The 13,837-nt window shown below is 42.7% G+C and overlaps 1 protein-coding gene across 3 annotated transcripts; it reads right to left on the reverse strand.

The window, feature by feature from the left end:
• Positions 1 to 6,951: 6,951 nt before the first annotated feature.
• On the reverse strand, positions 6,952 to 13,455 carry LOC123098636 (serine carboxypeptidase-like 51). Of its 3 annotated transcripts, none has more exons than XM_044520683.1 (12): positions 12,891 to 13,449; positions 11,660 to 11,936; positions 11,438 to 11,532; positions 11,247 to 11,354; positions 10,887 to 11,171; positions 10,714 to 10,781; positions 10,538 to 10,643; positions 9,171 to 9,307; positions 9,008 to 9,077; positions 8,821 to 8,924; positions 7,556 to 7,703; positions 6,952 to 7,455 (listed from the first exon to the last, which is right to left on the reverse strand). In XM_044520683.1, the coding sequence occupies exons 2-12, from the start codon at positions 11,754 to 11,756 to the stop codon at positions 7,387 to 7,389; spliced, it is 1,287 nt and encodes a 428-aa protein (XP_044376618.1). In that variant the 5' UTR covers positions 11,757 to 11,936; positions 12,891 to 13,449; the 3' UTR covers positions 6,952 to 7,386. The 3 variants fall into 3 exon arrangements, with proteins under 3 accessions (XP_044376618.1, XP_044376617.1, XP_044376619.1); XM_044520682.1 differs by lacking the exons at positions 6,952 to 7,455; positions 7,556 to 7,703 and adding exons at positions 7,853 to 8,188; positions 8,289 to 8,750 and having other exon boundaries at positions 12,891 to 13,455; XM_044520684.1 differs by lacking the exons at positions 6,952 to 7,455; positions 7,556 to 7,703 and adding an exon at positions 7,853 to 8,188 and having other exon boundaries at positions 11,660 to 13,451.
• Between the last annotated feature and the right edge of the window lie 382 nt (positions 13,456 to 13,837).

Here is a 13,837-nt window from a genome sequence, read left to right on the forward strand (position 1 = left end):
CTAGAAAGCAAAAATGTGTATGCTTGGATAATCTTTCTAGCATTTGATCAATGAAAGGCAAAGGGTAATGATCTTTTTAGTAGCTTTATTTAATTTGTGGAAATCAATTACCATTCTATAACCTGTAATAATTCTTTGCGGAATCAATTCATCTTTATCATTAGGAACGACAGTAATACCTCCCTTCTTAGGGACACAATGGACAGGACTTACCCACTGACTATCAGCAACGGGATAAATTATACCTGCCTCAAGGAGCTTTAATATTTCCTTTCTTACCACTTCTTTCATCTTAGGATTCAGCCGTCGTTGGTGATCAATAACTGGTTTGGCGTCTTTCTCCAAATTTATTTTGTGTCGACATAGAGTGGGACTAATGCCCTTAAGATCATCAAGAATATATCCAATAGCAGCACGGTGCTTCTTCAGAGTTTTCAATAATTTCTCCTCTTCATGCTCTGAAAGGTAAGCACTAATAATAACAGGATATATCTTCTTCTCATCAAGATAAGCATATTTAAGAGTATCAGGTAATGGTTTAAGCTCAAACACGGGATCACCCTTGGGTGGAGGAGGATCCCCTAGGATTTCAACAGGCAGGTTGTGTTTCAAAATAGGTCCCTGTTTAAAGAACACTTCATCTATTTTCCTTCTTTCATTCATAAACATATCATTTTCATGGTTTAGCAAATATTGTTCTAAAGGATCACTAGGAGGCACGGCAATAGAAGCCAGACCAATAATTTCATCTTCACTAGGCAATTCCTCGTCATGGGGTTCTACGAAATTTAGAGAAATTAAACTCATGAGACATATCATCCAAACCAATAGTAACAACATTATTTTCGCAGTCTATCTTAGCATTAACAGTGTTCAAGAAGGGTCTACCAAATATAATGGGACATAAGCTATCTTGTGGGGAACCAAGCACAAGAAAATCAGCAGGATATTTAGTTTTCCCACACAAGAGGCAGTTGGAGGGGAGGAGAGGCAGCCAAGGGGGCGCCCCAAGTAGGAGGAATCCTACTTGGGCGCCTCCCAATTCCCCCCCCCCCCTTCCATAACTTCCGGAGGGGGAAGGAAGGAGGAGGGAGGAGGGAAGGAAGGGGGAGGCCGAATCCCTCCCCTTCCTTCTCTCTTCCCCCTCTTTTCTTCTCCTCCTATTCGGCCTATATGGGGGCGCACCAGCCCCTTAGGGGCTGGTTTGTCCCCTTCTTGGCCCATTAGGCCCATATAGTTGCCGGGGGGTGCCCGGAACCCCTTCCGGTGACCCGATATGTACCCGGTACCCCCAGAACACTTCCGGTGTCTGAATATCATCGTCCTATGTATGAATCTTTACCTCTCGACCATTTCGGGACTCTCGTCATGTCCGTGATCTCATCCGGGACTCCGAACAACATTCGGTCACCAAATCACATAACTCATATAATACAAAATCGTCATCGAACGTTAAGCGTGCGGACCCTACGGGTTCGAGAACTATGTAGACATGACCGAGACACCTCTCCGGTCAATAACCAATAGCAGAACCTGGATGCTCATATTGGATCCTACATATTCTACGAAGATCTTTATCCGTCGAACCGTTATGACAACATACGTTATTCCCTTTGTCATCGGTATGTTACTTGCCCGAGATTCGATCGTCGGTATCTTCATGCCTAGTTCAATCTCGTTACCGGCAAGTCTCTTTACTCGTTCCGTAATACATCATCCCGCAACTAACTCAATAGTCACTTTGCTTGCAAGGCTTCTTATGATGTGCATTACCGAGAGGGCCCAGAGATACCTCTCCGATACTCGGAGTGGCAAATCCTAATCTCGATCTATGCCAACCCAACAAACACCTTCGGAGATACCTGTAGAGCATCTTTATAATCATCCAGTTACGTTGTGATGTTTGATAGCACACAAGGTATTCCTCCGGTATTCAGGAGTTTCATAATCTCATAGTCAAAGGAATATGTATATGACATGAAGAAAGCAATAGCAATATAACTGAATGATCAATATGCTAAGCTAACGGATGGGTCTTGTCCATCACATCATTATGTCTATGGTTAGGAAACTTAACCATCTTTGATTAACGAGCTAGTCTAGTAGAGGCTTACTAGGGACACGGTGTTTTGTCTATGTATCCACACATGTATCAAGTTTCCAGTTAATACAATTCTAGCATGAATAATAAACATTTATCATGATATTAGGAAATATAAAATAACAACTTTATTATTGCCTCTAGGGCATATTTCCTTCAATTTCCCGTCGGATGAGTAATTTGATTTGAACGAAGAAGAGGACACTGCTATGCTAGTGGCGATGCACAAGAGGAAGAAGCCGAAGTACGACAGTTTCATGTATGGTCGTGCGTTCATTCGGAGAGAACGGGTTGAGGCGCACAAGAGGTTGATGTGCAACTATTTGGCTTAACCACCCGTTTTTTCGGAGAGGTATTTCTGACATTGATTCAGAATGTCCAAAGAATTATTCATCCACATTTGCAATTCAGTGAAGCAGCATGATCGATCCTTCGAGTAGAGGAGGAATTGTGGCGGGTTGCTTGGACATAGGACCGAACAAAAGGTCATTGCCGCTTTGCACATGATGGTCTATGGTGTTCCGGCAGACTGCATTGATGACAATTTGGCAATGGCAGAGAGCACTTCTATCTTCTATGTCAAACAATTTGCAAAGACTATGGTAGAAGTGTTTGGTGCAGAGTACTTGGGAGCACCCAATGCTCGGGACACTTAGAGGCTTTTGGAGATGAACAAAGCTCGTGAGTTTCCTGGTATGCTAGGATCCGTCGATTGCATGCATTGGAAATGGAAAAATTGCCCAAAAGCATGGCATGGATAGTTCAAGGGTCGTGGGAAGGATGCCACTATCATTCTTGAGGCCGTTGCCAATCAAGAAGCATGGTTTTGGCATTCATATTTTGGGATGCCTAGATCTTGCAATGACATCAACGTGCTCGATCGATCACCTCTTTTGCCAAGTTAGCAAATGGAGAAGCACCACCGGTGACCTTCAAAGCAAATGGCCGCACATACAACTATGGGTACTATCTTGAGGATGGGATCTACCCTAGGTGGAGTACTTTTGTCAATCCAATTGCCAAAACCCCAAGGTAAGAAAGAGCTCATCTTTCACAATGCGCAAGCGGTGGCTAGGAAAGATGTTGAGAGGGCTTTTGGGATTTTGCATTCCCAATTTACTATTGTGTGAGGACCATCTAGATTCTGGGATCAAAAAACACTTTGGTATACCATGACCGCTTGCGTGATCATGCATAACATGATCATGGAGAATGAGTGTGGACAAATTTTGGATTACACCTTCTATCATTTGATGGGCATAAGTGTTATGCCAATGAGAAAAGAGGAGCGAATCAAACGTTTCATGAAGGTGTACAATGAAATTAGAGACTCTGATGCACACGATCAACTTCGGAAGGATTTGATGGAGGGGTATTGGAAATGGCACGGCGAAAGAGACGCCTAGTTTCATTATTTGTTTGTTGTATTGTGCAAAACTATGTTGTATTTATGTTCCATTTGATCTTGGGGATTTGATGAATATGTAATAATTTGATATTGTGGACATGTGAAATTTTTTCTTTGATTTCCGGACATTTTATTTGAATTTGTGCGGCAGAACAGTAGTCGTGCGGCCGTCAATAGTTGTTACATCTCTAGTTTGCATCTTCTCTTGGAGTTGCTCTTTTACATCTTCAATATGCATCATCTATTGAAGTTGCCTCTTTTTGGAGATGTAAAAAGCATTTTTTGGAGATGTATATTTTTACATCTCGTTTTTATATCTCCAAATTTGCATCTTCTATTGGAGATGCTCCAATTGATCCTTGCTAATTCTATTTATTTCAACATACACACATAAGCCATGCACATAATTTTGCACAATACAACAAACAAACCTTATCGAAGGCCCACCCAACATGCATGGCGAAAAAATCCATTATATTATTTTACTACCTATATTCAACAAATATTTTCAACTATACAATATATAATATATGTTTTAAGTTTTTTTCATATGCTGTTAATTTAAATGTTTCTTACAACCAAATCTTATTGAAATGTGTTACAAGATATTATCCAAGCAACGCACGAGGTATCATCTAGTTTCACTAGTATACAGAATCGAGCATTGGAGGTGGTTCTCATACACAAACCGGCGCTAGTTTTCAGTTCCGCCTCAAAGGCTACGTCGCTAATACTCCGCACAGAGCAGACGGTTGTGGAAACTGCCTCCAATATCATGGACAACAATACCCTTCTTGCCACATGCGGTTTCGTACAAATAACCGTCTTCATTTTGTATGTTAGGGACATAAATGTTTCCTTTTAGGTACTCGCCCCTGTTAATGATAGTCAGATGAAACACTCCTTGATTTTCGTATTACTTAACTAGTCACGTGGATGAAATTGGAAGTAAACATTCAAATAAACATACACATATTCCATACATCATTCAATTGCACAAAGCTTTGCATCTCATAACAGACATGCATATAGAATTGAAATTTCAGAGCAACATACATTTACGCACTTCGCAACCAACATATGAAACATATGCAAAAACCTAAAAAGGAGTCAAGGGAAAACATTAATGTCCTTAACAGTTTGATCTTTTATGTTGGCTTGGGTACGAACGAGGCTTCTCTTCTCTTCAAACTTTTGTGCAGTGCAACTAAAACATAAAACACCCGCAAGAAAGAAATATTTCATTTAGATATACTTGAGTTTTACATCAGTATGCAGTGCAACAGAATGATCATCTCTTTCAGGATGCCTACTGAGGCTAGAACAGACTCATACATAACATCTCGGTCAAAGATTCTGAAATGTTTTAGCATGAACTCTGAGACCGTCAGAGAGGCCCGGAACCCATATCCAGAATGAAGAGTGTGGAGGACCAGGTGCCTGCCCCTCCACCTTCCACTTCTCTTAAATTTTCTTGTGCAATGCAACTAAAATAAATAAAAACTGCATGCAAAAAAAATTAGATCTTATTGGTTATATTTGACATAAGTTCGTTGGGAGGTCAACACATAGGTATATAATCTTGAAGGAAGAGAGACAAAGATTCAGACCTCAGATAATGTAATTAACCTTAATATTTTACATTAAAGGTGTAACTGCTTTGACAAGCATGAGTTAAAGAATTTTGTTTATTCTTCAATACACAAAAAGTCAAAGCTAGCCACGCCTATGATACAAGTAAAGGTTACCAGTTTATCATTGGTCTAAAACAAAGACTTAACTATACTCCCTCCTTTTCGGTTTACTTGGACAATCTTAGAAATCTCATCAACTAAAACCTTCATATAAGCAGCAACTAATCATAGCAAAAAGGATATAAGCATACAATCGCTGACCGTAGAAGCAACAACTATCCATACAAAAATATAGTATAATCCACTGAGAAACATTGGGAGCTCACAGTGCCGGAGATTCGGAGCCTACCAAACACGCGCTAACTGATCTCTGGAACGGGTGGCCAACATAACATGATTTATTTTTTCTAAATTTAAGTATGGTAAACATGTGGCACGATGATACCATTGATAAACATTACATTCCTTAATCATACATTTCAAACTTAACTCCTAGGAAGCCATGTCGCGGTTTTACTAGTCACGTCGATCATACCATATTGCTTGATCAAAGGTTGCTATGCGTGTGTAGCAGCAACAGTGATTACTTATAGCTTGGTAAAAAAGAGTTCCCAGATACAGTAAGCTGTGCGACCCACGTCCTACCGTAGCTAGTTTCAAACTTAACTCCTAGGAAGTGATGTCCCACGTCCTACCATAGCTAGTTTTAATTAAGAAGAAAGATGTGGGACATCAAGTTTTTAATCCGCTAGTTTTAATTAAGAAGGAAGATGTGGGACATAAAGTTTTAAATCTGCAAAATAAATTCCACCCACATGATTCGAACTTGGCTCTACCAAAGGCCGCGGTCTTGTCACGGGCTAGATGCCCATCCACTCCCCTTCCCTTCTAATCCCTTCCGATGCCTGCCATTTTGGTTCATTCGTTTAAACCCTTTGACATGGGGATCATTCGGATCCAAGTAGTGTACATCAAGCAAAAGCTCGGTACATGCAAGCATACAAGCTCAATAGAGCTGAAATATGTCTGCATATAAATGAAACATCCTCATCGTTTGAACGAACTATGTTAAACATCAGTCTATTACAGTACTATAAAGTCTAAAACCGAAACACTTTCCTTGTAAATAGAGGTAAATATTCCTGGTTAAAGAAAAAAGACGCAGCTTTTCATACACATGCAACATATGGATGGTCCAGAAGATGTTCTCTGACCAAAGCAAACTGCCAATTGTTTTTTTTTTACTGCAAATAAATTCGAATAGCTAAGCATCGCCAATTGCAGAAAATGCAGCCATGATGAGCACACTAGCGATTAGCTGCTTCAAAACTCAAGTTAGGGCGCTTAGGATCTGTGTAATTTAATACGGAGGTGTTTTAACTTAGAGGTGTATCTTACCTATAGTTAAAAAAGACGCACCTGAGCAAGCACTTAAGTGCGCCTAGGCTCTAGGTGATAACAAAACGCCTAGCGCATAACTGCTCATAAGCATGCGCTTTGATCAAAAAAGCACAAAGCGGTGGCAAAATGCACAATTAACGTTTAGCGCTTTTTTGAACTATGATCTTACCAGCCAACTATCCAGCCGGAAACAAAACGATGGGCTGAGACGTGTACTCCCTCCATTCCTATATACTATAGACCTTTTAGAGATTCCAATATGCACTACATACGGCAAAATGAGTGAATCTACACTCTAAAATATGCCTACATACATCCGTATGTAGTCCGTATTGAAATCTCTAAAAGGGCTTGTATTTAGAAACTGAGGGAGTATTTTTTTACGGGGGTAAATAAAAGGAAAACGATAAATCCAAATAGGGCCTTATAACACAAGACACGTGACTCCCCTCAACAACAACGAAAAGAAGGCTGATACAACAAGCCATCTACTTTTTGGTTCAGAAACCATATAAACACACAGGCATTCGATCTCCCTTTACCCAACATGCAACCAATAAATGGATCGACACAACAGCAGCAAAGCAAGGAGGTCTCCTCACGCTAGGAGGGCCAAATAACCTTGTCACAGCAAGCACGTTGAAGGGAGGCACTCTTGCGAGAGTCACATTTCAGGCTCTGGTTAGCCCCATCCCACACTATATAGGGTCTAGGGAATGTGCTAGATATTAGTTAGACTAACAATTAAGTTCGATGACCTGGTAGTTCTCACTGCTCAAGTTGTGCTGACAGTGCGACTTGCGCTAATTCACCTGCACATACCACATACAGAGGATATCTTCCTAGCTGTCAGGTGACTGAACGATGCTGCTGATCATCCTTACAGCAACGTCCGGCTTGTCGACAGGCACCTGTAAAGAAGATTTGCATTGACACAAGCTTACGCTTCAGTTTGCACATAAGATGTACCAACCTTTCAAATAGTGAAATGTTGTATACGTTGGCACGTACCCTGTGTCCAGCTCCGAGGATCCAGTAGAAGTTCAGGTTCTGGTATGATCTAGCGTATGCCTTCACGGGGTTGAGGCAGCGCGCTGGAGAATCACAGTATCGCAAAGCCTGCCTTGGCGTGCTCAAGAAACTCTTCAGACCAGCCCATCTGAAAAACATGATCATGTTAAAAGGTTAGAAAACAAGACCTCTATATGCGAGTATTTCGATGCTACAAGTGTGCACTACGATTTTGAATTAAGATATTACGTACATGCATTATGGTACTAATCGACCCGTCCTTGTGCTGTTACAGTGTCCATCATTCACTACTGAGTGTGACTCATGGATGACGCCATTATGTGGAAGCGCTTCTTATGCACAAGGCACGGATGGGCTGGTCTGTGTCCTTCCCACAAACGTACCTCGGCCTCCCTCTCTCTGCCTACACACTCCCTCTCTCTTGAACAGCTTCAAATATCAAACAGGGTGGAGGGCTAAGCTGCTCTTCTGCACCGCCAGCTAGGCTAACCCTCACCTCCTTCGTTTTCGACTCCCTCGCCACCTACTTCATGTCAGTTTTCCAACTCCCCAAAAAAGTTTTGAGGCGCTCGACGCAATCCGACGTGCTTTCTTCTGGACCGTGGAGGAGACCTGCACGGGGGCGAAATGTTTTATAGTGTAGCGGGATGTTTGCAAACCAAAAAAATACGGTGGTCTAGGCATCAAAGATCTTCAAACCCAGAATAATTACTTGCTTATGAAATTTGTTTTGCAATGTTTAGCCTCCCCCACCCCCCTTCCTTGGGTTTCCAGCTGGAAATGGTTTGTGCTCCTGTGTATCTGAAGCCACAAACCATTTGTTCCTCCACTGCCCGAAGGCCACCCTGGTTCGGAACACTCTCGGCATTTACCCCTCCAAGCTTCCAAGATCTTTGGTCCATGGCTACCCCTGTGACTCCTGACGGCGATGTGTGGCCTGGGGTTCTCTTGTCCATCCTTTGTTAGATTTGGGACTCCCGGAATGCTGTTGTGGTTCTCCATGAGGATCACACTGCCGCGACTACTATTTCTAATATTTGTGAAGATTTTGAACTTCGGACTGTAAGATTTAAGGACCCGCTCAACAAGGTGTCCGCTATGTCTTGGCTCGACTATCTCTCTGCGCAGCTTGTCGTGCCCCTGTAACTCTGCCTTGAAGCCCATGGTATGTATGCTACATTGGCAATGGTGGAATGAAAACATCAAAATAACATCAGGGAGGAAGGTAAACATAGGAACCTTACTTGAGTTTTTTGACCCAAGCTTCTACACCGATTGTCGAGCATATCACATCGAATTGCCCATTATAAACCGATACATTTACTCCATATGCTAGCAATTGATCAACCTAACCAAGTAAACATGCATAACATCTCAAACGCCACAAATTTTCATCAGCCAACAAATTAGATCCATTAGAGCTTTGTTTACCTCATCGATTGCTGGCTTCATGTAGGTGGCATTCATTGCTTCGAAAACTTGAATAGCCACTCCTTGCCAACTGCAGTTTAATCAGATATCAGATTACGGTAATTTGAGTAAGACGATATTTTGGGCGGAAAAGAAAAAATATAAAGAAGAAAAGTATGCTCACATTATGTTCTTAGGAATAACCTTCAACTTTTCTTTAATGACCCCATTCATGAGACCGTCAATGGTGTTGGGGGTCGACGGAAACACCTGGCTCGTCGATGAGCCTTCGCCTTTGTCAAGCAAGAAATTTAGCATATCCTGCAGAAAGTCAAGCATGTTTTATCAATTTGTGCTGAATGGTATTAATATTTTGTTGTGAGAACAGTCTAATAAATGTCTACCAAACATGCCATCAACATGCTATCCATAGTTGTGTCTACTGGTCCAGATGATCTCCCGGCTCTGTTTTACCAGATATGAAATGAGCTCAGGTCAAAAGGTCAACTTGCAAAAGTCCTCTATTTATTTTGGGCCTGGGGTGCAAGAAGACTCCAACGAGGATCTGAAAGTTATTATCAGTATTGATAGAAGCAGTGAATAAAGGATATCTGGGCCTCCCAACAATGGTGGGTAGGTCCAAGGATGTTGCTTTCAAGCATATTGCTGAAAGAGATTGGGGGAATGTACAAGGGTGGAAGGGTCAGAGGCTATCAAAGGAAGGAAAGGAGATCCTAGTAAAATCTGTAATACAAGCCGTTCTGGCCTACACCATGAGCTGTGTTTCTTTTACTAAGTTCCTCAAGCAGCTTCTGTATTTATGTTATGGAAAAATTCTGGTGGGACTTATGCAATGGACAGCGCAAGGTGCATTGGGCCAGCTAGGAGAAGTTCTTTGTGCCAAAGAAATGGGGAGGTGTAGGCTTCAGGGATATGGAGGCTTTCAACCAAACATTTTTGGCTCGGCGAGGTTGGTGGATCCTAGGTTGTCCTGGGTCACTCTGTGCAAGTTTTAAGAGCCTGCTATTTTAGGCACACTGATTTTCTGAATGCTTATAGTTCCCCTCGTGGTGCTTCCCTGACATGGCGCAGTATTTTACCTGGAAGGAGGTTGCTTAAACAGGTAATCATCTGAAGAATTGTCAATGGAGAAAAAAATGATATCTAGCAAGATGATTGGTTACCTCAGAATAGTTGCAGGCACCCTTTGGGAAGGCAAAAGAAAACTAACAGTTGCGAAGTGTCTGATCTTCTATCGGCGGGCAATAAACAGTGGAATGAGAACCTTGTGTACTGTTTGGCATGCTTTGTAGCCAATATGTACCTTACCAAATTTTTTGTTATGACCACAACTTTGGTTTTCATTTGGTTGGTTGCAACTGTTTGGCATGACAATGGCTCCTTACCAACTCTACTTCATTTTTTAGTCAAAGTTGGCCAACTCATAGGCACACAAAACCTTGACCAATATTTTGGCTAGCCAAATATTTTAGGGGGCAACTCTAGATTCAAACCAAACAAACCCTATGTTACTAATTACTATGCACTTACCACGCCATCACTCTGCTGGTCAATCAAATCAACAAGATTCGTCCACGTCATCTTCGCCGTGGTGAATTGTCTGGCTGCTATCTGCTCTTTTACTATTGCCGCCATTCTGCAAACAACATATCAAATCAGGGCATGCCATTGGAGATCGAGGCAAATAACATGTTGCAGATTTTTACCTGTTGAGAGGGGCAACAGCTTCGTCGCTCAGCCTTGACACATCACGCAACAGTTGCGCATATGACAGCTGAAAGGATCCAAAGCATTGGTTGGGAAAATCGAGCTTTTTGCGTAAAAAATGGAACTGCTTTGGTCATTGAGAGACTCAAACAGATTAAAATGATTTAATTACCGCAAAATCATCTGGTGAGATCCAGCTATCCCCAAGCACCACACCCCCTAGTGTGAGCTTGAGGGCGCCGGCGTGGATGGCCCTTGCTACGGAGATTCCAATCTTGGCTGCAAGCTTGCCACCATAGGACTCGCCGACAAGGAACAACGGGCTGCTGTGCAAGGTGGGTATCTCCTTGGTAAGTGCCTTGAGGAGCTCGGTGGCATCAGCAGCGACTTGCACGTCCGTTGTAGCTAGCACGCTTGGGTCCTCCACGTAGCTATACCCGACACCCACTGGTAAGTCCTGCATTCCAACATACTCATTACTTACACTGCCAATGTCCTTAAATAGTACGTGCAATTAGAACAACTCTTTTACCACGAAGATGAGATCAGCCTTCTGCAGCCACGTCGAGTTGCGTGGCTTCAGATTGACATCCAGCGGCCCGATCCCCTGGAAGTTGCCACCCCCGACGCCTGACCCTCCCTGAAAGAACACGACGACGGTCAACTAATGCATTGTACTCAACCAAGGAAAAAAATGGCAGTGAGAGGAGACCAGTTACATACCGGACCGCCCTCCAACCAGAGGATGGTTGGCCATGCCTTTATTGGCGAAGACGCCCGATGTGGGCTCTTGTAATACCACCAAAATAGGTGCGCCTCTGCAACAAAAACTTGCGGTTAAACTCATGCACAAAAACGGACAAATGAAATAAAATTTAGTCGTTAATGGAAAAACAGAAGGTCGCCAACATGATATAAAGATTGCTATTATTAGTGGATACTTACTGTGACGAATTTCAACGTAGCCCCAAACTTCGCTTCTATCAGCAGCAACAGCACCTTGAAGAATGAAGCAAAGGAGGAGAATAGAAGGTTGCCACATCTGAACCAATGTAGATAACTGAATTTATTTGTGCTACGGATTCCTGAGAATCACTGTGGCTGTGGATTCCTGAGAATCAGATGTGGCTCTGGATTCCTGAGAATCAGAATCTCGCTGTTTGTTTACCCTGTTGTTAGTCAGCTGTAGGAGATGTGGGTTTTTGACATGCCAGTAACGCCCCTGATTAAAGCACAAGTTATCTATTTTGACTAGATAAAGTGAGAATTAGCGGGAAAAACAACCATTTTTGGAGAGAAAATATGCGGAACGTCTGTACCAAAATATAAGACGATTTTGGTACAGAGGGAGTATTTATTACAGTTACAGCATGGTAAGGCTATACTCTCTGCTTGAAGCTACTGTCGAAGTATTTGTTACAGTGCGTTCTATTCACGGTCTATTCTACTCTCTGCTTCTTACTGATGAGCTGTTAATATAGCGGCAATATTCGCTCGCAAACAGGCAAACAGCGGATATCGAAGTACTCCACAGGGATTGAAGTAAAGATGCTATGCAAATTTCTTACAGCCAAGCTACTTTGCAACAGTGCGAAGGAACTCTTGTACTGATGCATAACAAATTCTGTAGCTAATGGAGTAAGCAACAGGGAAAAAGAAGACAAGCATAGGAGGATGCGGAAATATTTGCTCGCAAACAGCGGAAGTCGAAGTACTCCACAGGGATTGAAGTAAAGATGCTATGCAAATTTCTTAGAGCCAAGCTACTTTGCAGTGCGAAGGAACTCTTGTACTAATGCATACTTAATTCTGTAGCTAATGGGCAACAGGGAAAAAGAAGACAAGCATTGGAGGATGCAGATCAAGTAACTACTCAGCCGACCCACAACACACTCTGATGAAGAGAAAATAAAATAAAACAGCAGTAGAGAAGGATCAGATATGTTTTGGGTGATTTTATGAATAATGAAACAAACAAAATAATCACTAGCATATACAGTAGTAGAGGATTCAGAAGTCGCACACATCAAATCTGGTTCACAAGATTTCACCAAGTAATAATCCAACAGATATAACTACAGTAATCTCTAGTTCAGGCAACGATTCAACTAGATATCAGCAATTCAAAGTAAACGGTAGAGAGTTTGAGAGAATTGCAACAAGAGAAGAGAGATACAGAGTTGATTCCCGAGCTGTAGATCAGCAGGCGAAGAAGAAGAAGAGCAGGGACGAGTTGGAGACGATCTGTAGCAGGAAAGGCCTGGAGATCTTCCGCGTGGACGTTGAAGAAGAGTAGCAGAGGAGGATCCTTGGGGTAGAACTGCAGCGTGGTGAAGAACTTGGTGAAGATGAGCAGCGGAGGACCCTTGGGGAAGAACCGTGGTGGCCTTCGTGGAGGGTCAGCCACCCACGCGCCTTGCCCGGAGCAGAGCACCACCAGGAGCCCTCGCGTGGAGCACCAGACAGCCCGACGCCCCGCTGTCCGGTAGACGGTGCCGCCTGCCCCCCATCCCCTCTCTTCCTTGGATCTGGTCGAACCCCTTGTCTTCTCTTGCTTCGATCTGGTGAGGAAGGTGAGCAGCGAGGAGAAGGAGAGAAAGAAGAAGGCCCCTGATCCTTTTCCTTTTCCTTGGGTTCGACCCTCACTCCTCTGTTTTCTCGTGGGATGAGCCACGCGCACTCTGGGATCAGAAGCCCACAGCTAGCTGTCTGGTCGGTCGCGCCAGCTCCAGCTCCTCTCTCCGGTTGGGTGCGCCTTTCCCGTTCTTGTCTTCTCACAACACAAGATATCCCTAGTTTAGGGTTGGTTGCATTTTCGATGTAGCTTGGGTGCCTAATGTCTGAGTTGATGAATAGCATTTATGGTTTATATTCGTCCCATCATTTTCGTCCGTTTTATTTTGCTGATTTTTTTCGTCTCCCCTCCCACCAGCCCACCGGTTTATTTTTGCATCACCTCTCACACAACGAAAAAACCTGAACGGATCAAAATTTTCTGTGCTGACGCAAGTTATTTAGTAATGTCTTTATGTGAAAGAATCAATCACGATCAATCTCTAAAGCTCAAATCTAAATTAATTAATCTTATCATAAATTCGTGCAACCACATTAATTAATCTTTTC

This window comes from Triticum aestivum, chromosome 4D (assembly GCF_018294505.1).
Source record: "Triticum aestivum cultivar Chinese Spring chromosome 4D, IWGSC CS RefSeq v2.1, whole genome shotgun sequence".
NCBI lineage: Eukaryota > Viridiplantae > Streptophyta > Magnoliopsida > Poales > Poaceae > Triticum > Triticum aestivum.